This window comes from Mesoplodon mirus (genome assembly GCF_964341445.2).
Source record: "Mesoplodon mirus genome assembly, chromosome: 19".
Classification (NCBI taxonomy): domain Eukaryota; kingdom Metazoa; phylum Chordata; class Mammalia; order Artiodactyla; family Ziphiidae; genus Mesoplodon; species Mesoplodon mirus.
Window position 1 is genome coordinate 50366225 of NC_138995.1, and position 25938 is coordinate 50392162.

Below are 25938 nucleotides of genomic sequence, written 5' to 3' on the forward strand. Positions count from 1 at the left end.
TATAGTTGCTCAAAAAGAAAAAAATTACAGATTAAGAGAAGATGGTCATAACAGAATCCTAACTTTAAGAAGGCAAGTGGAAAACCAATTCACTAATGTTTTTGTTGCTGTTATTATTTGTTTTAGTGATCAGAGGATTAGAATTAGAAAAATGAAAGAGAAGTTTGAAGGAAGTCAAGGAAATTGTCAAGAATGGGGTTGTGGTCTTCCCTGGTGGCGCAGTGGTTGAGAGTCCGCCTGCTGATGCAGGGGACACGGGTTCGTGCCCCGGTCCGGGAAGATCCCACATGCCTCAGAGCGGCTGGGCCCGTGAGCCATGGCCGCTGAGCCTGTGCTCCGCAATGGGAGAGGCCACAACAGCGAGAGGCCCGCATACCGCAAAAAAAAAAAAAAAAAAAAAGAGGGTTGTGATACCTTTCTGAAAAGAAATGTGGTGAACACAAAGATCTTGGATATGCATCATCATAACTAGATCTGTAGGATAAAATCCCAGAGGTGGGATTGCTCAAAGGATAAATGCAATTGGAATTTTGAAAGATGCTGCCAAATTGCCTTCCAAATAGTTTGTACCAATCAGCAGTCCCTCTAACAAGGTAAGTTTTCAAATTTTGGGAATATTTGCCATTCAAGTCTATAAGAAACAGTATCTCTACATAGTTTTAATGGCATTTATCTTCTTATGAATGAGGTTGAGTGTATTTTCATATACTTGAGAACAATATGTAGACTCTGTTCTGAGTATTTTTTGTTAATCTCATTCTGTTCTTATTGGGTTATTAGTCTTTTTTGTTTAATCAACTTTTTGCGTGCTCCTTATATACTAGGGAGATTAGCTATTTGTTTGTAACAAAAAATGCAAATTTTTTCCAGCTTGTCACTTTAACTTTTTTTTTTTTTCATGTAGTAGCAATGATCAATCTTTTATGTCTTGGTTCTGGGATTTTGAAGTTAGGAAGGCCTTCCTCATTCCATGGTCATAAATTAATTTAAGTTTTCAGTCTTTGTAATTTATTTATTTTTTTTGTTTAAGTTTTGACCCATTTGGAGTTAACTCTGGATTCAGTACATGGCATAATCTATTTTCTTTTTTCCAGAAAGGCTACCAAATTTTTCCTATTACCGTTAATGAAAAGTCCATTTTTTCCAACTGATTTGAGATGCCCCATTCACCAGACACTAAAACTCTTTATTTGGTTCCATTTTTGGATTCTCTGTTCTGTTCCACTGGTCTGTCCAGTCAGATAACAAGCCCGCATTATTTCAAATCTTGAAGTTTTAGGGTATGTTTTGTGATCTGGTAAGACTAGCCCCAACTGCCTCCCACTGCCTTTTTTTCCCCCAGATATACTGTCTATTCCTACCTTTGTCATTCCACTTGAACTTTAGAATAACCCCTATTTAGAAAAAATATATTCTTTTCAATGGGATCATATTAAATTCATAAATTAATTTTAAATGACATGTTTATGATGTTAAAGATTTCTATTCAAGAATATGGTATAACTTTTCATTTGTTAATTCTTTGTGTCCTTCATAATGTTTAAGTTTTTATGTAGGTTTTGTTTATTTTTTGCTAAGATAATTCTTAAGCATTTTATCCTATTCCAAGGTTTTGTTTGTACATATGAAGTTTATTTATACGAATTTTATACCCAACAACCTTATTTTCTCCTTTTATTTAAAACTACATTAAAAGTAACTGTAGTAAAATTCTTGGAGAAAGTATCTTCGCAATTAGAAGCAATTTATTTCTACACCTAACAAAATCCACCTGGCCTGGGTGGGGGTAAACAGAAAAAAATTAGTAAATCCATTGATCTGACTAGGCTCCTTGAAGAACTTTAAACTTAAATTCCTTGATCTCTCTAGACCATGGTGTTTTCATCAGAAAATGGGAATAACACTCCCTAATTCATTTCTCTGCTTGTTTCCAATGGCCGATACTGCCCATCAAACTTTAAAGTCATTTCTTAGTCCAAGACTTCACAAATCAGCTCCCTTAGACCTAAACCCCTCCCCCAGGCCATTAAAAGAAAACGTAAGATTGAATGGCTATGACTCCAGGGTCTGGGCTCTAAGCAAGAGCAAGCACCCCATTAAAAAAAAAAAGAAAATAGAAAAAAAGTTCCTTTCAAACCGACTTTCTTTTTAACGAAAGCGCTGTTTTTATTTCTATTCCATGATTGACGCTTCTGGTTTTACATAAAAGTCAAGGTTTCAATAATTTATTAGCTCAATTATGTAACCTTTCTCCCATCAAATCTAAAAAAAAAAGAGAAAGAAAATGCTTCCAGATCTATCCTTCTTGTTATTGTTTTACAATGAGGCTCAGAGATTATTTTCCAATATACAATCCCAGTCATACATACGGTGATACTCATTTAAATTATCAAAGACACAGACACACACACACAATTCTGTTCCTGCCCCTCTCTACTACCCCCAACACCCTAAGTCACACACATCCGGGCTTTTCGTTACTTGCCTCCTGCACAACCTGCCCCACACGCCACTTCATGCTCCTCACTCCCCGACTACCACAGATAAATCATAAGTAGCACAGAATAGCATCAACCCCCTTCGCAGCATCGGAAGCGCATCCCGTTTGGTTTACCCCTCCCTGTTTCACGTTTAGCGATTCCTCCCCCTTCAACCTCCGCAATATCTTTGCAGGTTCCTGGTTTCCTCCCCTTTGTCCTCCCTGACTAGACTTGGGTCTCAGAAGCTCAGGTCCCACAAGCCCTCTGCACTGAGGAACCCCCAAACCAAACTCATGCCCGAAAAGCCAAAACGGCGACCCAGGATGCCTGCGCACTCCTTGGGCGCAGTGACACTCCCAGAAGTCTCCGGGATGTGACCAAGCGCAGGCTGTGAAGAATCAAGACGAATTTCAAACGACCCATCCACCGCTTTTCCTGCTCCCTAACTACATTTCCCAGAAGGCTCGGCTGTGCAAATTATCTCCCTTTGCGGACTAATTCTTTTCTTCCAGAGCCTGTTCAACTCCAGGGGATAATAGGGCGGGCCCGGAAAGTCCATTTTCAAACGTTTCATTTGGGAGTCACGGCCCGAGGCTGAGCCAGGCTCCGTGAGGCCTCCGATGCGCGGTTTGATGACGGAATGCAATCCTTTCGGCTGGGTCGCAGCTGAGCTCTGAGACGAATCCGGGCGGCCGGCGGCCATCTTGCTCACCACAGGGACGTCTCTGACTACACTTCCCAGAGGACTTCTCGGCAAGAACGTTATTCTCGCTCGAATTCAGCCTCAAAGTCACGCGCTGGCGGGACCCTGAGGTCTGCACGGGTGACTGTTCCAGTCCTGTGGAAGGTTCTGCTGCTTTGGAAGCTTGGAAGACCTGAAGTGGGGAACCAGAGGAGAGGGCGGGACCGGAGCCTCGGCTTTGTACCGCTGAGGAGGTGAGTTTGAAATTGTGTGATTGTGTCTGTGTAGTGGTATGTGATGAATGAACGCGTGATTGTGTCTGGCTGTTCCTGTAGTGAGCGTGTGTGTGGTTCCAGTGATAATCGTGTGCAGCACAATCTGAGAGCCTGTGACTGTGCTGGTGTGATGGGATGCGACCCGGTGATGTGCGTGTAATCACGTGCGGCATTGTATGTGGGGGTGTGAGGAGCTTGTGACTCGGTGGATGTGATAGCGTTTGTCGCCGTAGAGGGGTGTGACTGTGCGACTGTGGGCTGCAGAGTACACGTGGGGGTACCTGTGGATACTGTGTGGTTTTAATCTGTGGTTGGTGTGATTGTGACTGTGCGACCATGTGCAGGTGTGCAGTGCCTGTGACAGTGCCGGTTGTGACTGACTGTCCTCTTGGTAAATGTGTGATTGTGCTTATGTGACCATTTGAGGCCCTGGGTATGCGTCCCTGTTGTTGGGTTGTGGGTTATCTCTAGCTGTATGTCACCATGATGATTTAAATTTGTGTATGATTATGTTTGTGTGACTGGCTAAATGTATGAAGTTTTTTTCGCTTATGTTTACCTCTTTAAGCATTATACTGTAGTTTCCCCCGTTTTTAAACTTTATATGAATGCTGCCATACTGTCTTTTATCTCTTACTTTGCTTATTTGTACAACTATGTTTTTGAGAATTATGCATATTAGATCTAATAGTGGTTCATTTGTTTTCCTTGCTATATTGTATTCCATCCTTTAAAGTATACTACTATTATTCATCCCTTCTAGTAATGATGGACATTTGAGTTATTTCTAGTTTTTGACTTTATAGACTATGCTGCCAGGAGCATTCTTTTACATAGGGTACACATGCATGAGTTTACCTACCAATCGAGTTGCTAGGTAATATATCTTCCACTTAACCAAATAGTGCCAAAATATTTACAAAAGAGGGTGCCAGATTTATATTTGCACAGCAGTGTTTGAAACATCTCATTGCTCCATGTCCCTACCAAAACATGGTTCTGATAGTTTTTTAAAACATTTTTATGACATATAGCATATATACAGTAAAGTACACAAATCTTCAGTATACAGCGATAAAACAGTTTCCTGGATCAACATAAAGAACTTTGCCAGCACCCCAGAAGGTTCCTTCATGCCCCTTCCCAGTTATTCCTCTCCCAGAATCAATATTCAGAATTCTATAACCATTAATTAATTTTACCCATTCTTGAATTGCATATATAAATGGAATTATATGGCATGTGTTCTTTTATGCCTGGCTTCTTTTGTTCCACATTATGTCTATGAGATTTACTTATGTTGTTGAGTGTAATTTGTACTTAGTTCTCATTACATTTCGGGGTATACTGCAATTTATTAATCGATTACACTGTTCAGGGACATTTGATATTTTCTAATTTGGGACTATTACGAATTGTGTTGCTGCTATGAACATTCTACTGTGGTTTTGGTGAACACGTAAATGCTCTTCTCTTGAGTAAATATTTAGGAGTGGAATTGCTAAATCATTGGGCAGGCATTTTTTTGTTTTGTTTTGTTTTGTTTGTTTTTTGGGGGCAGGCATGTTTAATGGATACTACCAATATCTCATTGCTGTACCAATTTACATTCCATCCAGTAATGTATGAGCGTTTCAGGTGTTCCACATCATCTCCATTATTTGAAATTATCAATCTTTTAACCATTCTGGTGGATGTGTAGTGGAACTTCATCAGTTTTAATGTGCATTTCCCTGGTGTGTAATGATGTTCAGCACCTTTTCATATCTTTATTGGCCATTTGAATATCCAATTTTTAAAAGTGTTCTCTTGTCCTTTTAATTTTTTTCATTAAAAAAAACTTTATTTTCATATTGTAAACATAATGCAAAGAATTCCAATATACTCTTCATTCAGGTGTCCACAGTACAATTATGAAAACCAGGAAATTTACCCTGATACAAGACGTTTGCTAATTTACAAACCTTATTTAAATTTTGCTAATTGTCTTATCAGTGCCCTGTTCTGTTCCAGAATCCAATCTAAGTTCCCAGATTGATTTAGTTGTCTTGTTTTGTTAGTCTCTTCCCATCTGACATAGTTCTTTAGTCCTTTTTATCTTTTATGACCTTGACACTTTTGAGGAGCACTGGCCAGTTATTTTGTAGAATGTCTTTCATTTGGATTTGTCTGCTGTTTCCTCGTGACTAAATTTAGACTATGCATTTTTGGCAAAAAGATCACAGAAATGATGTTGTGTTCTTCTCAATGTGTCATATCAGGAGTTATATCAGTATATCTCATTACTGGTAATGTTAACTTTGATCACTTGGTTAAAGGTGGTGTCTGCCTGGTTCCTCCTTTGTAAAATTACTGTATTCCTCTTTTTAATTAATAAGTATCTTGTGGGGAGGTGCTTTGGGACTATGCAAAAATACTGTTTCTTATTATACTTTCACTCATCAATTTTAATATCCATTGATAATTCTTATCTGTAACAATTATTACTGTGATGTTTGCCTAGTGGTGATTTTCCCTTTCCATCATTCCTTCTACATTTATTAATTTAAATTCTAGTGTAAAGAAGAGTTGTCCCTTATTCCTCATATGTTTGTTCAATTATTTATTTATGAACTCATATATATGTATATATATTATTCTATGAGTTCATAATCTATTATTGTTACATATTTTATTGCTCAAATTGTCCCAGATTTGGCCACTAGGAACTCCTTCAGTTTGACTTCTGTGTCCTTTCAACATGCCATTATTTTTTTGAGCACTGTCTTACTTTCTGGCACCAATATGTTCCAGGCTTGTATTTTCCCCCCCTCTAGCCCTGGAATCAGCAATTTCTCCAAGGAGCCCTGGTTTCTTTTATTGGAGAGTGGATTTATAAACCAAGCTCTGGGCACTTGGTGTGCTCATTTCTACCTGGGTGTAATTCCTCTAGTTCCTGGCAACGGACAGAGCTAGAAAATAAGCAAATGTATATACACACATCTCTATCTATCTATCTATCTATCTATCTATCTATCTTTATTTGTATATATTTAAAAACCACCAGTTCATACTCGTACTTTCGATTCCAGTTCAATACCATGGGATTCTGTCAAGAACTGTGAAATATCTGAGATTTTACCCTACTTATAAGTTAAAAGTTAGCTTGGGCAGCTTCACGGCTGCTGGTAGAAGACATGAGATTACGAGTCAGAGATGAAAGTTTGCTGCTCATTGTGGTAGCAGTAGCCAAAGTATCAGTATTTTCCTTGCACTTGTTCACTTGCATCCATAGGGTGATACAAAATACACAGGTATTTATGTGCTCCCTTGAATTCAGGGAACCTGAATCTTTTATAATGGGTAATAAGCATGCCTGGCTTTTGCTCTAGAGAGAGACTATCTCTGTCCTCCAAGGCTGTTCATTATGTAAACATCTTGCAGAAATTATCCAGAATAATAGCACTTAGTCTCTGATCTGGCAACATGTGCAGAAACATGCAAGACTCATGGAGAATTGTCTCCCTTGAGGTTTGGCCATTTCCTTATTTGTAACTCTTTTCTCCAACAGTGAGAAACCTGCTTCTTAGTATCAATAATTTTTTTACACATATCCTAGAATGTATATAAAGTAGTTGCAGAATTGCTAACCCATCCTTGTGTAAAAAATAAATGTACTAAGTACAGTAAAGTATTTGTGTTCTTTAACTTAACCTTATATAGTCAAAACTGTTTCCAAAGTTACTCAATTTAGTTTTCTTCACTACCCTCTTCAGTATAGTTTTGTTACTCATTTTTCCTACATTTAGCTTTGTGTGTTACACTTTGGGTTCCTTCACATCCTGGTTGATTGTAACATGTCATAATATTTTGAGTATGAAAACATTAACATGGTTCCTGCCCACTTCTTGTACATAATCAGTCTGGTTAGTTTCTGTTTTTATCCTCCTGGTATTTCCTTTGCACAAGTGAGCAGATACAGGTACTCTTTTGAATGACCTCTTTTTTTTGCATTAAAGATAACATATTCTAGGTACTCTTTTTTGTGTGTGTGTGGTACGCGGGCCTCTCACTGTTGTGGCCTCTCCCGTTGTGGAGCACAGGCTCCGGACGCGCAGGCTCAGCGGCCATGGCTCACTGGGCCCAGCCACTCTGCGGCATATGGGATCTTCCCGGACCAGGGCGCTAACCCGTGTCCCCTGCTTCGGCAGGCGGACTCTCAACCACTGCGCCACCAGGGAAGCCCTCTAGGTACTCTTTTTTTTTTTTTTTTTTTTTTTTTTTTTTTTTTTTTTTTTGCGGTATGCGGGCCTCTCACTGTTGTGGCCTCTCCCGTCGCGGAGCACAGGCTCCGGACGCGCAGGCCCAGCGGCCATGGCTCACGGGCCCAGCCGCTCCGCGGCATATGGGATCCTCCCAGACCAGGGCACGAACCCGTATCCCCTGCATCGGCAGGCGGACTCTCAACCACTGCGCCACCAGGGAGGCCCTAGGTACTCTTTTGAACATTGCTTCTTTCACTTAATGACATATCCTGGACATCATTCTACTGCAATTCAAAGAGATACTAATAATTCTTTTTTTACAGCGACATAATATTCCAGTATGTGGATTTAATCATAGTTTATTCAACCACTCTCCTATTATGGGCATTTAGGTCAATATTTTACTACTAGAAATAGTGTTGCAATGAATACTTTGTATATATGTATTTTTGTATTGCTGGAGATGTATCTTCAGAGTAGAGTCCTAGAAGTGGGATTGCTGGGTCAAAAGGTAGGTGTGTATGCAGTTTTGTTAGGTATTGCTAAATTCTCCTTGAGAGCTGTTGTACCAGTTTTCATTCCTACTTGCAGTGTGTAAGAGTGCCTCTTTCTCCCCACAGCCTAGGAGCAGAATGTGTCCTCATGCATGCCTTTTGTTTTTACCAATCTAATACATGAAACATAGTATCTCGGTGTTGTTTTCTAATTTCTTTAATTATGAATGTGCTTGAACATTTTAAAATCTTTTTTTTGTGATTGCCTATTTATATCTTGCCCCATTTTTCTAGCAGTTTTTTAACCCTTTGTCTTTTAAGGTTAGTGGTTTTTTTATATCTTGAAAAGAAATCTTTGATTATTCCCAAGGTCTTGAAGATACACTCCTATGCTTTCTTTTAGAAGTTTTATAAATTTATCATTCACATTTAAGACTATGATCCATATTGAATTAATTTTTGTATATGGTGAGAGGTAAGGATAAAGGTTAATTCTTTTTCCATTCAAGTACCCAGTTGTTCCACCACTATTTTATTGAACATACCATCCTTACCCATCTGAATTGCAAGGAGCTTTTATCATAAATCAGGTGGTATTATATATGTGGCTCTCTTTCTGAACTGTATTCTTTTTTATTTTTTGTCTTTTGTCAGTACCACTGTCTTGAAATCTGTAGTATTAATCCTCTGACTTTTTTTCTTTTTCAAGAAATCAATTTCCTGTAGATGTTAGAATCAACTTGTTAATTCTCACCAAAAAGAAAAATCATTGTTGGGATTTTATTTGTGTATCTATTTGTTAATATGGGGAGAATTGACATCAATATTATATCTTCCAACTATTAAATATGGCTTATATCTACATTTGTTAAGGTCTTTAATTTCTCTCATCAGTTAGCTATGGTTTTCAGTGCACATCTTTTGTAGATTTATACCTGGGTATTTGACATTTACTGCTGAAATTGTAAACAGCATTTAAATTTTGAAAAATTTCCAATTGCTGCTAAAAGTACAATTGCTTTTTGTATTTGTCCTTGTATTTAGCATCTACAAAAACACCTATTGTAGATGCTATTTATCAGGTTGAGGGAGTTCTCTTTCTCATTTGCTAAGACTTTTTTACGTTAATGAGGGCTGAATTTAGTTAAATGTGTTTTCTGTGTCTATGAAAGGATCAAATGTGGTACTGTTTATTATTAATCTGGTAAGTTATGTTGATTTTCAAAAGTTGAACCAACCTTTTATTCCTGAAATAAACCCTACTTAGCCATAATGTATTACATTTTTCCCCCAGTGGGTTAGATTTGCTAATACTTTTTGTAGAATTTCTGCATGTGTGTTCATGAGAAATATTGGCCTATAATTTTCTTTTCTTCTAATGTCTTCATTAAGTTTTAGTGTCAGGCTTACATTAGCCTCGTATGAGTTGGGAAGAATTCCTTATGTTCTCTTTTCACTACATTGTAAGACTACAGTTAATCCTTAACTTTGGAAGAATTCACTGATGAAGCTATCTGAGCCTGAAATTTTCTTGATAGGTAAATTTTAAATTATGGAATCAATTTAACTTTTCAGCTATTCTGTTGTTTCTGTTTGTTTTGTCAGTTTTGGCATTTTTTCCAGAAATTTGTCCATTTCATCTAAGCTTTCAAACTTAAGAACATAAAGTTATTAGTATTCTCTTATTATCTTTTTAACGTCAATGCTATCTTTAACAATGTTCCCTTTTTCATTCCTGATTTTGTTCATGTTATCCCTTTCTTTTTTATCAGTGCTGTTGGTAATAGATCTTTCATTCCTCTGGGTACTATCAATAATTTTTTCCTTTCTCTTTGGTTTTCAGCAGTTTGACTCTGATATGCTTGGTTGTGGTTTTGCTTTTGTTTTGTGTGTTTGTTTTGTTTACCTTCTTATATATTATTCTTCAGGTTTGCTGAGCTTCTTGAAACTCTTGTTGAGACTTTTAATCAATTAATCTATTCAAATTAAAAAAAATTTTTTTAATTAAAAATTTTTTTGCAGATCGGTCTCCCCCATAGGCTTTTTTGTTGTTGTTGTTGTTTAATTTTTAATTTTAATTTTATTTATTTATTTTATACAGCGGGCTCTTATTAGTCATCAGTTTTATACACATCAGTGTATACATCTATTCAAATATTAATTCCTCTTCAATCTCTTCTCCTTCTGAGACTCCACTTAACGTTTGTGGTAGATCTTTTAACTGTGTCTCGTGTGTCTTTTATACTCCTGTTATTTTTTTTCTCCCACACTTCATGTGGATATTTTTTGTTGGCTTGTCTTTGAGTTCAGTGATCCTGTCTTCTGCTTGTCTGATCTCAAAACCATGCAATGACTTCTTTGTTTCTTAATTTGCCACAATTTTATGGATTTCAATTCTGTTTAGTTTCTTTGTCTTATCATCCATTTGCCTATCTTTTCCTTGGTTGCCTTTAACATTTTAATTATAGCCATTTAAAATTATTTGTTTGCCAACTCCAGTATCTAAATTGTCTTTGGTTCTGCTGCTGTTTTCTGTTTTTATCTCCTTGCATGTCTAGTAATCTATAATTGTATGATAGATATTGTGTCTAAAGCAACCATGGGGACCAAAGCCAGCCACTACCTACTTCTAGCCTTCTCATTATATAAGAAAAATTAAACTGCTTTTCAGGTCTCTATTACTAACAGATAACTACAGTTCCTAGCATACAGGAAATTTTCACGGTATTACTGGAAATATTTAATACATTACATTTTTTTTAATTAAAAGAGGTGTGTTATTTAGAAGAGTGCAAAATTCTCAAAAATTTTAAATCACTTATTAGATTGTAAGACTCTCTTCTGTGTAGTGGTATCTTTTGGCAGTGCTCCATGCCCCAGGTGTGGTCACGTTGCAAATATATGATGGTCTTGGCCACAGAGATTGTTGGCTTTAAAAGGGAGGAGCAGATCCTCCAGATGCAAGAATTCAGCCTGGGAGGATACCATCTGGGGCAAAGATGAAGAGGGTTGGGAATATGACAAACATAGCATGGAGCTATTGAAGTGAGATGTTTCCTGCCCATTCTGCTTGGAAGGTACAGCACTTGAGGAAGTCCCTTTAAAATCAGGGAAAGGCCAGGAAGAGAGACCAGAAAGGGGGACTTAAAGGTAAGGCGTATAGCAGAAGGAACTCTTTTCAAGTCTTTCTGGATTACTGTTGATTCTTTAGTATCAACAGTGCCCTCCACAGTCCCCCCTTCTTCTTTTAGCACAATACCTGGCATGTAAGAGGCTATGTGGTTTTTAAAAATACTAAGAACTTTGGGACTTCCCTGGTGGCGCACTGGTTGAGAGTCCGCCTGCCGATGCAGGGGACACGGGTTCGTGCCCTGGTCTGGGAGGATCCCACATGCCGCGGAGCGGCTGGGCCCGTGAGCCATGGCCTCTGAGCCTTCACGTCTGGAGCCTGTACTCCACAGCGGGAGAGGCCGCAGCAGTGAGAGGCCCGCGTGCCGCAAAAACAAAATAAAACAAAACAAAAAAAACAAATAAAAATACTAAGAACTTAGTAAGTAGTAATAATAGTTATTTAAAGGAATGCTTTCATGTTTTAAGGAAGAGGCATTTGTGGATTACTTTGGTTTTCATTTCCTGGAATGTGTTTACCTGTGGGGGAATGCAGTGAGTAACTAGGGGTAGAAGTAGCCATTAAATAATTTATAACATGATACCATGGTGTTACTTCCTGAGTGGTCAGTTTTACATGAAATTATTGATAAATTGTTTGATGATCAAGGAGCTTGGTATATATAGAGGATGCTCACTGCCCTTTACACTTTTATAATGCTCAGTTTATTACATTCCTATATCCAATAAACAAAAAACCACAATTTTTCTTAAACATTTAAACATCGATGACAAATTCAGTTACTCCCCTTAAACAGTTTTAGACTTCTATTAGTATAGAAGCACACAGAATATACACAATTATTATGAATTTTATTACTGTACTTATAGTCAAAAGCTATTCTAAAGCATCAGTGATGTGGGTTTAGTCCATGTCTATGTTATTTCTGTAGTTGTTAATTCCTTTATATTGTTATGCTAATTTTAATATCTTCCCCAAATTACTGTAAATTCTGTAAAATTACTTTGTTTGCTTTTCTAGATTTCAGTTTTCTTAAGTCAAGGCTCATTAACCCCAAAAGTCTTCTCAACTAGGCAAGATTAGAGGATCTGGTTTATCAACCAGATGTTTCTTGGTCAGGACTTGGGACCTGATTGTACAATCCAAGGTCATTGAAAATTGGTTTGACCATTGTATATCCAAATTAAAATGCATATGATCAACTTTTAGGAGTTAATCATTCAGAATTTATATACAGGTAAAATGATATATGTACAAGAATATATATCACAGCATTGTTTGTTATAGTGAAAGACTGGAAACAACCCAAATGATCATTGGCAGCAAATTGGTTGAATAAATTAAAGTGTATCCATTTAGTATAATCCAATGTAGCTAAGAGAATTATGTACCTCTGAATGTACTAGTTGGGATCTGGTGCAAGATATATTAAGTAAAAATAGTAACAGTGTGTATAATATGCTATAATTTGTACTTCTAAAAAGTACATTTTTGTGTGTATATGTGTATATATACAAGCTATGTTCTCTAAACCATGTCAAGTTGTCCAGATCTATCTGACTCTAGTCAAAGCTTGAGGTTTCTGGAGTAGGTGATAATGAGAGATTTGCCCATTCTTCTCACTGATACCCCTCAACTGTTTTTGTGGAGTGAACAGAGGGGAAATGATCATTCTGGGAGCTATGAGGCAAGTGGGATCTTATATAGCTTCTTTTCGTCTCCTCCAGCTCTGCCTTTTTCCAGAAGAGGAACCCAGAGGAAGACTGGTCCTTTTCTGCAAATATCAAAGCCATGGCTCAGGTGAGATGCTGTTTCTTTTGCTCAAATAGAGTCATTTTTACCCAATACGTGTAAATATTTGCTTTCCTCATCATGAGCTTTTAGGTGTTTTAAAAAAACAATTTTCAGACAGTTTAGTTATAAGCAATGCCAAAGTTCTCTTACTCTTGCTCTAAAGAAAAGGTCTCTAATAAGCCAATTCAAAAATTTCTCTCTTGGTGGAAATATTTATAGAAAAAATAAGTGGTTAGATAATCATTGTTGGAAAAAAGGAAGGAATGTCTGGTTAAAGATCCTTATACTCTTAAATTACAGATAACTGTTAGAGGGCTGAGGGGTTAGATAACAAGATTAAAATCCATTAGAAAATTGCTTATGAAGTTCATCAAGTATCTTTATTTGTTCCCACAAATTGTTAATTACATAATGTAAAAACAGTCTGACTGAGACCAGGTTTGGAAGAAAGTTTTTTTTCACTGGTTAACATGGTCCCCCTTGAGGAACCTGACCCCTATTTCCTCCTAAACAACCCAGTGCCCTCCACAGTCCCCCCTTCTTCTTTTAAACAGTGTTTACAAATCCATTTAGTAAGTCCTTCAGCATCTTCTATCAGAGTTGTGTCAGAAATCTTGGTAGAACAGAAATGTGTTTTCCATTTGTTAATCTAATTTGCTTTGGACAGTGATTTGATAGGATGAAGATGGGTAATTAGGGGCACCTCATAGGGAAAAGCCCTGATCATCTCCACAGACCTAGGTTTTCCAGTAAGAAAGTATGTGGAATGGTTTTGTTTGATTTCATTCTTAACACACAGAAAGATCTCCTATGTGTGAGACTTTCAGGTTTGAAGGTATGACTGGTGGTTGGTACAAAGCTCCGACACCCCACGAGATCATCCATGATAGACATCAGTAATGCCATTGTGTGAAACTGGATCACGTTCTGCCAAATTCCTGTAGTTCAGGAACAATGGAAATTTACAGTTGAGCAATGGGCAGTTTTAGGTGAGATTGGGCCAACGTTGGGAAGGTCTTTAAAGATCACCTTCAGCCTCAACGTCTGAAAGCAAAGAAGTTGTCATTTATGTCCATATTATAGAATATTATTCAGTGAAGAAAATATGCTTATGGAAAGAATTTAACAAGGAATAACTTATTATACAGTCACGTGACATTAGAATGAATCAGTCTTGAATTATATGCAAATTTAAAATATTTTTTAAAGTCATATTATACATGTTCAGAAGTAAAGTAGTGCTATTTCAATTTGGCTCCACTACCAGTTCCACTCCCAAAAGGTAGCTGCCCTCAGCTCTTGAATATTGATAATCAGTTTTACTCATCATCTCCTGACTTACTGCAGAGTGGAAAGGACATTATACTTACATATTGCACCCTTCATTTCCTCTGATTCTGTTATTATATCACAATTTTTGGTTAAATCAATAGTGTACACATTCTTAGGACTGCAAATATCACTCACTGCTGAGCCAGCTCATAGCTTTTTTCTGTTACAACCTTTCATCTTTCCTGGGGTTAACTGCTTTCTTCCCCCCATTTGCTTAGTTGTCCATGTATTTATATCCAAAATCTCCAGAATCACTGCCACATGCCAATCAGTACGTTTTCCATCTGGTCAAACACATCAATTCCTTTTGAACATGGAGACATGCATCCCTATTCCCTTTTTCACCCTGCTCCCATCTAGTTGCTCTCTAGGTCTGTTTCCCAAAGGCTTCCTTCCACCCACCCGCCCCGGGATTTTCCTTCACTGTTCTCACATGTTAATTCACTTATTTCTTGAATCCCATGTCTTCCTCTTTTCTAGTTTACTCTCTGATTTTGGTGGAGCACAGCCTCTGGTAGTTTCCTAAGAAATTGTGCTGAGTCGTTCCATGTCTAGGAATTCCTTTTTTCAATTGTTACAACAGAATGAAAATTTGGTTATAGATTTCTAGATCAGAATTTCTTTTCTTCATCAGCATACTGAATTGTTCTTATCATTTCTTGTTTTTAGTGGTTTCCTTAAGAACCCCATTGCCTCTCTGGTTCTTTTTTAAAAATTTATTTTTAATTAATTAATTTTTTTGGCTGTGTTGGGTCTTCGTTGCTGCGCGCAGGCTTTCTCTAGTTGCAGCGAGCAGGGGCTACTCTTCATTGCGGTGCGGGGGCTTCTCATTGCCGTGGCTTCTCTGTTGCGGAGCACGGGATCTAGGTGCGCAAGCATCAGTAGTTGTGGCACATGGGCTCAGTAGTTGTGGCTCACAAGCTTAGTTGCTCTGCAGCATGTGGGATCTTCCTGGCCCAGAGCTCGAACCCGTGTCCCCTGCCTTGGCAGGAGGATTCTTAACCACTGCGCCACCAGGGAAGCCCTGCCTCTCTGATTCTTGATGACTTTTGTCCAACTTGCTTTTAATGTCTTCTTTTTATCCCTTATTCTGAAAGTTTACTTATAGCTATTTTGGAAAAGATAGTCACATGTATTCATAACATATTATATGACAAGCATTTGCTAGTTGTTTTTGTATACTATTTCTTTTAATTAGGAAACTCGTCTTGGCTGGATTTTGTACCTTCCCAGACTTACTTGGATAATGGAAGTGTCCCACTATACACAGGCAATTTCCTTGGAGGAAACAGATGACGTGGAAGCCCAGTGATTCAGTCCTGCTTATTTGTTTACAGTCCTCCAGATGCATCCCAGACATTCAGCCCCAGTCTGTATGCTTGCTGGTTTTCACTTCTTCTAGCTTTATTTTAATTAATTTATTTATTTTTATAAATTTATTTATTTATTTATTTATTTTTGGCTGTGTTGGGTCTTCATTGCTGCGCACGGGCTTTCTCTAGTTGCGGTGAGCGGGGGCTACTCTTCCTTGCGGTGCCCGGGCTTCTCACTGTGGTGGTTTCTCTTGTTGCAGAGCACAGGCTCTAGGCACGTGGGCTTCAGTAGTTGTGGCACGTGGGCTCAGTAATTGTGGCTTGCAGGCTCTAGGGCCCAGGCTCAGTAGTTGTGGCGCACTGGCTTTGTTGCTCCGCAGCATGTGGGATCTTCCCGGACCAGGGCTCGAACCTGTGTCCCCTGCATTGGCAGGCAGATTCTTAACCACTGTGCCACCGGGGAATTCCCTCTTCCAGCTTTATTTTTTTCTTCTCTCTTTCCGTCACAAAAACACTTATGTTTATTAATCCAATCTAATTTTTAACAATTTAACATGGTTGTTGTTCCAGGAGTCAGTGATGTTCAGTGATGTGTCCATAGACTTCTCTCAGGAGGAGTGGGAGTACCTGAATGATGATCAGAGAGATTTATACAGAGAGGTGATGTTGGAGAATTACAGCAACCTGGTTTCAATGGGTAAGGATGTCCATAATAATTCAGATTCTGCCTTGAGAAGGTCTACTTCTTCTGGTGTTATACTCACCTACCTTTCAAGTAACCATTTGGATTTCTACAGCTTGTTTCCAGAGGAATAATTTTAATACTGTAGAGTTAGAAAGAGGAAGCTGCATTGAGTTATGAGGGAAGTTTCAAGTCCTCTGTTATGTTTCATAAATCTGATGTATCTTTCTTTGACTCTTTCTTAATAATGAAGGGACTGGATTTGAATTCTGGGACATTCTCATCATAAACTTATCTCATTACTTCTTTTGTAAGCAGGACATTCTATTTCTAAGCCAGATGTGATCTCCTTCTTGGAGCAAGGGAAGGAACCCTGGTTGGTTGACAGAGAACTAACAAGAGACCAGTGGCCAGGTAAGTGAGGCATGGCAGGTAATGACCCAATTGGTCAGTGGAGAGACTGCACCTTTGAGATGAAATCTGGGAAGCTCCCCTTAAAAACTTTAGGCCTGTTGTGCAAAAGTAAGCCTTTTCAGCGTGACCTTTCAAATGATCTTACCTTTTCCCCTTACTTAACACACTCCACCTGCTCTTCTCCTCGTGTACTTCTGTCCCAATTCTAAACAGCTGGTGCCCTCCTCCACATTCTCTAATAATAGTCCTTTCTTTCCAAATTTGGATCTACTTCCTTATCAGCTTCTCATCCTCTTTTGTATTTAGTCTTTAAAAAGCATCACTGTGTCCTGAAATATTTTTTTTCTACATTACCAAAGACTTATTTCCTTTAGGGTTTTTAAGATACAGTAGCTCATACACTCATTGAGTCATTCATTTACCGATTTTCTAATGTGTGTGAGGTACTCTGCTAGGTACTGAAGAGATTAAAAAAAAGATAAGCAGGAATTCCCTGGTGGTCCAGTGGTTAGGACTCCATGCTTCCACTGAAGGGGGCATGGGTTCCATCCCTGGTTGGGGAACTACAATCCCTTAAGCCGCATGGTGCAGCCAAAAACGAAAAAAAAAACCTAACAAAAAATGAATAAGCAATTTCAGAGTTTATAGCTTAATAAGGATATTATATATAACTCCTAAAATGTAGAAGCACCATAAGTGAGGTTAAAATAGGGAGCCCAGCAGAAAGTGAGGGCTAAAGAGGTAGAAGAGGAGTTGATCACATAGATGTCATAGAGGGAGATTTGAGCATGCATGTCATTGACTTTAATGGAAAAAAGGCAAAAAGGCTCTGTGCCTCCATTGACAGCTTAGTGCTAGCAAAGATAAATTTAAAAAAAAAAAGAAAGAAAAAACCAGGACAGCACATTCCTTGATTCAATATATGGTTTTTTTAAAATTTTTATTTTATATTGAAGAACAGTTGATTAACAATGTTGTGTTAGTTTCAGGTGTACAACAAAGTGATTCATTTATACATATACATGTATCTATTATTTTTCAAATTCTTTTCCCATTTAGGTTATTACAGAATATTGAGCAGAGTTCCCTGTGCTATACAGTAGGTCCTTGTTGGTTACCTGTTTTAAATATAGCAGTGTGTACATGTCATTCCCAAACTCCCAATTTATCCCTCCCCCCCACCCTTCCCCCTGGTAACCATAAGTTCATTCTCTAAGTCTGTGAGTCTGTTTCTGTTTTGTAACTACGTTCATCTGTATTATTATTTTTTAAAATTCCACGTATAAGCGATAGCATATGTTATTTGTCTTTCTCTGTCTGACTTCACTTAGTATGATAATCTTCAGGTCCATCCATGTTGCTGCAAATGGCATTATTTCATTCTTTTTAATGGCTGAGTAGTATTCCATTGTATATATGTACCACATCTTCTTTATCCATTCATCTGTCGATAGATCAGTATATGTTTATTGAATACCTGTTGCATGCCCAGCACTGCTGTCAACCTGAGGTTACAGCAGTGAATAGAATATGCAGACTCTCTATTTCCAGAGTTCACCCTCTGGTGCAGGGAGAGATACACAAATAAATGAATATATAATATATAAAGGTGAGTGCTGAAAAGACAAACAAGGTGGAGAAAGGGGATGGGGGGTTGCTATTTTATGTGACATGGTACAAGAAACTTTTTCCAATAAGATGACACTGGGACAGAGACCTGAAGAAGTATAGCTGTAAATCACTGTATGTGATTACTGGGAGGAAGAACATTCCAGAGAGAGGAAACCAAACATTCAAGGGCCTGAGGCAGGTATGCATTGGCTCTGTGTGAGGAGCAGCCAGGAGGCCAGTGCTTTATCTATCCCAGTTGTTATTATTAAAGTATTTTCAAATCCAAGACTTCATGTCATTTCACCCTTGTATAACCTCAATATGTAATTCTAAAAAATATGGAAAATTTCTCCCTTATATAACTTTAATGCTTTATCATCCCTAATAACTTTTACACTGATTTCTTGGTACACTCGATTGTTTTAGTGTCATTCTACTGAGTGCTAGTGAGAGTGAACATTTTCACCTTAATGGTGCTACTGTCTTTAACTTGTTTGCGCTATATTTTACACTTTTTATCTATTACTGTCCTAATTTTTTTCAGTCAATTTTTATGGACTTTATGAAATAAAAACATTATATACCCATTTCCACAGGGTGCTTTTTACTTTTTAAATTTTAATTTGGATTGGCATCTTTAAGTGTATGCTTTAACGTGTCTGTAGTCAGCTCTTTTGTGGTTATTACAGTTTCTAATTTTAGAAAATTAACTGACTTCTACAAACTTCATAGATATTTTGTTCTTTTTAAAACATTTTTCTGCTATTTTCAATAGCATTTAAATCCATTTTAAAGTTCTTTTACAATAAGCTGTAAAATGAGAGTCCAAATCAATCCCCCCTCCCGTGCCCCCATACCTTATTTTAGCACCATTTACTGAACAGCTGCTTATATCATCATTGTTTTATCTGCCTGTTCAGTTATAAGTTCTGATTTATGTTAGTTTGTATTTCAGGGCCTCTTTTTCTATTTCTTTTATCCATCTATCCACTTGTACCTGCAGAGATAGGCCCAGGAGACAGTTTAATATATTTTAATTCTTTTTATTGGAAATTATCTCAAGTACAGAAAAGTAACAAACTATTGGCAGATATTCAAACAGTTATAGAATGAATTCTTATGGAACCATCACCCAGGTCAAGGACTACAACACTATCAGCACAGGTCTCTCTTTGTCCATAGTATCTTTGTGTCCCTTTATACTTTTACCACCTAAGAGAGCCACACAACTTTTTATAGTCAGAGTTGATTCATTTGATTATATGAATATACCACAGTTTATTTTTCAGTTCTACTTTTCATAGGCAGTTAGGTTGTTTCCAGTTTTTGACAGTTATAAATCACTACTATGAACATTTTCTATGTTATTTGAAAAGGATAGAAATGAATGGATCATAAGACATCATATCTTTAGCTGTCCATTTTTCAACTTTTCTTTAATGCGTATACTAGTTTACAATCCCACCAGCAGTATATAGGAGCTCCCATTGTTGCACATGCTTCCTAATGTATGGTATTGTCAAACTTAGATTTTTACCAATTGTTGAGCATATAGCGATACTTCAGTGTGGTTTTAATTTGCATTTCCCTTTTTACTGATGAGCTTGAACACATTTTCATATCGTTATTCGTCTTTTGAAATTCTTCTTTAGTCAATTGCCTGTTCGTCTTTTTTCTGTTGGATTGCCTGTATTTTTCTTAGTGATGTGTAAGAGTTCTTTATATATTTTGCTTATGAGTATATTCCATGTTCTAAAAATTGCTAATATCTTCTTCTACTCTGAATTGTCTTTTAGCTCTCTTTATGGTTTCTTTTTGTGAACAGAAGTTCTTAATTTTGGTCAAATTTATCAATCTTTCCTTTTGTGCTTCACACTTATTAGGACTTATGTAAGAAATTCTTCCTTGGTCTATTTTTGAATCTTAAATAAACAGATCATGCTATGTGTACTTTTTGTCCTGTTGAAGAAATCTTTGCTTACCATAAGACCATAAAGATATTCTCCAATGTTTTCTTCTCGGTGTATGATTGTTGTTCCTTTATAAACTTTTCTTCTAAGGGGCTAAATTTTTACTGTAATATTCAGGTGTGGTTACCTTTATTCTGCCATATTTGCTTCTGGTTGTATTTTTAAATCTGAGGAGTTATATCTTTTTCTTGTGATAGGAACTCCTTGGCAGTCATCTCTTCAAACATTACCTTGCTACCATTTCCTCTTTTCTCTCTTAAGCTCCTATTAAACAGACATTAGAACATCTGGATCACCTCCAATGGCTTAAACTCTTCATCTCTTTTTCCATTTATACTGCCTTTACATAGAATTCCTTGCCTCGATTTGTATTGATTCACTAATATATTCTTCAGTTATGTGTGACCTTTTGGCTCTTCAGCTTATCCACTAAGTTTTTTTTATTTAATTAGTATAGTTATTTATAAAATATAGTACATGCACAATAGGATATATATAACATTTAACTAACATAAAATTATAAGATAATAACATGTAAATCTTTAGATTTGCATATACAAGAGATTTGCTAGGAAATACACCTAGGAATATAATTGCTGGGTCTTGGCATACATTTCCCCCCCCCCCACCTTTAAAGAGTGATTTTTATTAAACTTTTTAAAATTTGCTTTAAAAAATCAGTTAACCTGTTGGATCCTGATATCTCCAGATAGTCACTTCAAGTCTCTATTCCACTTAGCTTGTATAGACATATAGCCAAAAAAGAGGGTAAAGGCTTCTGGGGCTTTGTCTGAGAATTTAGTGGACATTAAAACACACCAGACAGGCTGTGTAGCCCAGTTGACTTTAAATAGGCACACTTTCTTACTCAGCTTTTCCAGGTAATACCAAAGTGTTTTCCAAGTGTCTGTATCACCATCTTTCCCTGTAACTGATATTGTAAGATTTTTTTCATTTTTTAACAATCTGATTGGTGAGTATAAAATCTCATTTCGGGGCTTCCCTGGTGGCACAGTGGTTAAGAATCTGCCTGCCGCAGCTGCATAGCACAGGGAGATCAGCTCGGTGCTCTGTGACCACCTAGAGGGGTGGGATAGGGAGGGTGGGAGGGAGACGCAAGAGGGAGGGGATATGGGGATATGTGTATATGTAGAGCTGATTCACTTTGTTATACAGCAGAAACTAACACACCACTGTAAAGCAATTATACTCCAATAAAGATGTAAAACAAAAAGCATCCGCCTGCTGGGACTTCCCTGGTAGCACAGTGGTTAAGAATCTGCCTGCCAATGCAGGGGACATGGGTTCGATCCCTGGTCCGGGAAGATCCCACATGCCACAGAGCAACTAAGCCCGTGCGCCACAACTACTGAGCCTGTGTGCCACAACTGCTGAAGCCCGCATGCTTAGAGCCCATGCTCCACAGCAAGAGAAGCCACCGCAATGAGAAGCCTGTGCACAGCAATGAAGACACAATGTAGCCATAAATAAATAGAATAGAATCTGCCTGCCAATGCAGGGGACACGGGTTTGAGCCCTGGTCTGGGAACATCCCACCTGCCACGGAGCAACTAAGGCATGTGCCACAACTACTGAGCCTGTGCTCTAGAGCCCACATGCCACAACTACTAAGGCCCACGTGCCTAGAGCTCATGCTCCTCAACAAGAAAAGCCACCACAATGAGAAGACCGTGCACCACAACTAAGAGTAGCCCCCACTTGCCGTGCGCAGCAATGAAGACCCAACGCAGCCAAAAAAAAAAAAAAAAAACAACTTATTTCATTGTTTTAAATTGAGTTTTCCTGGTTACTGTTGAAGATGATTATCTTTCCACATGTTTGGCCAATAGTGTCTCTTCTGTGTAATGCCATTTTTTTTAACTGCTATCCCTCCCTTCTCTTAATTGCAGTAGCTGACCCTATGCTCCACTTCATCTGATTTGATAATCTGCACCTTTTAAAAAAGATTTATTTATTATTTATTTTATTTATTTTTGGCTGTGTTGGGTCTTAGGTGCGGCACACCGGATCCTCGTTGAGGCATGCAGCATCCTCCGCTGTGGTGCACAGGCTCCTCACTGTGGCACGCATGCCTTTCTCCAGTTGTGGTGTGCAGGCCCTCTCCTCTCTAGTTGTGGCATGCAGGCTCCAGGGCGCATGGGCTCTGCAGTTGTGGCACGCGAGCTCAGCAGTTGTGGTGTGTGAGCTCAGCAGTTGTGGCATGCGGACCCAGCTGCCCCATGGCATGTGGGGTCCCAGTTCCCCAACCAGGGGTCAAACCCATGTCCCCCGCACTGTAAGATGGATTCTCTACGACTGGACCACTACAGAAGTCCCTATAATGCCATTTTGATCATTTTTTTATTAGACTATTTGTCTTTTTCCTAAAATTTATAGGAATCCCTTATATATTTTCTAGGTACTAATTTTTGGTCAGTAGCATGTTTTATAGACATCTTTTCCTGTTGTAGCTTATTTATTCATTTTCTTTATGACATCTTTTGATGAACAGTAATTCTGTTATTCTGGTTACATTATATATTTAATAGTTAAATTATATATAATTATATAATTTTATATAATTATACATAATTATAATTATTTAAGTTTATTAAAAAATTCTGCTTTTTTCCTTCACAGGCTTCACACCTTTGGGGTCATAAGAAATCTTTTCCTAGCCCCATTTTCTCCTATTTTTTCTTCCAAGAATGTTTATGTTTTTACTTTCTTATTAAAGCCCTGTTAAGGTACCTGGAGTTGATTTTCACAAATAGTATGAGATCAGTTATAATTTTTTCCCTGTAGAGAAAACAAATTACTTTTGCCCCACTGAATGAAGAGTCTATTTGTTTTCCACTGATCCACAGTCACATATTAAAATTCCATGTATACATAGGTCACTCTTATTCCATTGGCCTTTTTATCTATACCTGTCCTAATTACTCTTGCTTTTATCAAAAGTCCTGATCTCTGATGGGACAGGTCCCTCCACCTTTTTCTTCAGAAGTATTTGATTTTACTTGTCTTTTTGGTCTTCCATATAAATTTTAAAATTACATTAAGTAAAATTTCATTTATGGAAGCAGCCGCATAGCACAGGGAGATAAGCTCGGTGCTTTGAGACCACCTGCAGGGGTGGGATAGGGAGGGTGGAAGGGAGGGAGACACAAGAGGGAAGGGTTATGGGAACAGATGTATATGTATAACTGATTCACTTTGTTATAAAGCAGAAACTAATAAAAAAATTTTCATTTACGTTTTTTTGTCAACATCCATTCATGATGAAAACTCTGAACAAAGGGGGAACATCTCAACATACTAAAGGCCATTTGTGACAAGCCCACAGCTAGCATCATACTCAGTGGTAAAAAATTGAAAACTTTTCCTTTAAGATCAGGAATGAGACACGGATCCCCACTCTCACCACTTTTATTCAACATAGTACCAGAAGTCTAAGCCAGAGCAACTACAGAAGAAACAGAAATATAAGTCATCCAAATCAGAAAGGAAGAAGTAAAACTGTCACTAATTGCAGATAACATGATATTATATATAGAAAATCCCAAAGACTCCACTAAAAAAAGTTAGAATTATTTATTTATTTTTATTGAAGTATAGTTGATTTACAATGTGGTGTTAATTTCTGCTGTACAGCAAAGTGGTTCAGTTATACATATATACATTTTTTAAAAGCACTATTTCTCCTTAATGTTTTCTTTTTAAAAATATTTTTTATTTATTTATTTTGCTTGGCTGCGTTGGGTCTTCATTGCTGTGCGTGGGCTTTCTTTAATTGCACCGACTGGGGGTTACTCTTCGTTGTGGTGTGCGGGCTTCTCATTGCAGTGGCTTCACGTTGCGGAGCACAGGCTCTAGGCACATGGGTTTCAGTAGTTGTGGCATGCGGCCTCAGCAGTTGTGGCTCACGGGCTCTAGAGCGCAGGCTCAGTAGTTGTGGCACATGGGCTTAGTTGCGCCGTGGCACATGGGATCTTCCTGGACCAGGGTTCGAACCTGTGTCCCCTGCATTAGCAGGTAGATTCTTAACCACTGTGCAACCAGGGAAGTCCTATATATACATTTTTTTACTATTCTTTTCCATTATGGTTTATCATAGGATACTGAATATAGTTCTCTGTGCTATACAGCAGGACCTTGTTGTTTATCCATTCCATATATAATAGCTTACATCTGCTAACCCCAACCTCCCACTCCATCCCTTCCCAAATCCCCTCCCCCTTGGCAACCACAAGTCTGTTCTCTATGTCCATGAGTGTGTTTCTGTTTCATAGATAGGTTCATTTGTGTCATATTTTAGATTCCACATATAAGTGATATCATGTGGTATTTGTCTTTCCTTTTCTGATTTCACTTAGTATGATAATCTCTAGTTGCACCTATGTTGCTGCAAATGGCATTATTTCGTTCTTTTTTATGGCTGAGTAGTATTCCATTGTATTTATTTACCACATCTTCTTTATCCATTCCTCTGTCAATGGAAATTTAGATTGTTTCCATGTCTTGGCTGTTGTGAATAGTGCTGCTATGAACATGGTGCATGTATCATTTTGGATTAGTGTTTTGTCTAATCCAAATGCTCAGGAGTGGGATTGCTGGATCATATGGTAATTCTGTTTTTAGAAAAACTGTTAGAATTAATAAATGAATTTAATAAAGTTGCAGGATACAAAATCCACATACAAAAATCAGTTGCATGTCTATACACTAGTAATGAACACTGAGAAAGAGAAATTAAGAAAAAAATCTCATTTACAAGTGCATCAAAAAAAAAAAAAAGAAAGGGACTTCCCTGGCAGTCCAGTGGTTAAGACTCCACGCTCCCAATGCAGGGGGCATGGGTTCGATCCTTGGTCGGGGAACTAAGGTCCTACATGCCCCACGGTGCAGCCCCAAAAAAGAAATATACACTAAAAAAAAAAAAAAAAAGAATAAAATACCTAGAAATAAATTTAACTAAGGAGGTGAAAAGACCTGTACATTGAAAACTATAAAACACTGATGAAAGAAATTGAAGAAGTCACAAATAAATGGAAAGCTACTCCATCTTCATGGATTGGAAGAATTAATATTGTTAAAATGTTCATACAACCCAAAGTAGTCTACAAATTCAGTGCACTTCCTATCAAAATTCCAAGGCATCTTTCAGAGAAATAGAACAAACCATTCTAAAATTTGTATAAAACCTACAAAAGACCCTAAATTGTCAAAGCAATCTTGAGAAAGAAGAACAAAGCTGGAGACATCATGCTTCTTGATTTCAAACTAGATTACAAAGCTGTAGTAAAAATAGTATGGTATTGGCATAAAAACAAACACATAGATCAATGGAACAAAAGAGAGCCAAGAAATAAACCCACATATATATGGTCAGTTAAAATGAAAAAGCCAAGAATATACAATGGGAAAAGGACAGTCTCTTCAATAAGTGGTGTTGGAAATACTGGACCACTGTCTTACACCTTACACAAAAATCAACTCAGTATGGATTAAAGACTT

At 37.8% G+C, this 25938-nt stretch overlaps 1 protein-coding gene across 4 annotated transcripts in view; it reads left to right on the forward strand.

Annotated features, from left to right (window-relative positions):
* The window catches only part of LOC309795553 (uncharacterized protein), a 61090-nt gene that overhangs the window by 24533 nt on the left and 10619 nt on the right, over positions 1-25938 (forward strand). Inside the window, exons 1-6 of one of the 4 annotated variants that reach the window (XM_082607999.1) lie at positions 509-593; positions 2674-3416; positions 13033-13105; positions 15630-15804; positions 16315-16441; positions 16742-16840. In XM_082607999.1, the coding sequence (XP_082464125.1) occupies positions 15724-15804; positions 16315-16441; positions 16742-16840 (307 nt within the window). In that variant the 5' untranslated portion in view covers positions 509-593; positions 2674-3416; positions 13033-13105; positions 15630-15723. Of the gene's footprint in view, positions 1-508; positions 594-2673; positions 3417-13032; positions 13106-15629; positions 15805-16314; positions 16442-16741; positions 16841-25938 lie in introns of those variants that run through there. The other 3 variants (XM_082607998.1, XM_082608000.1, XM_082608001.1) reach the window with 3 other exon arrangements.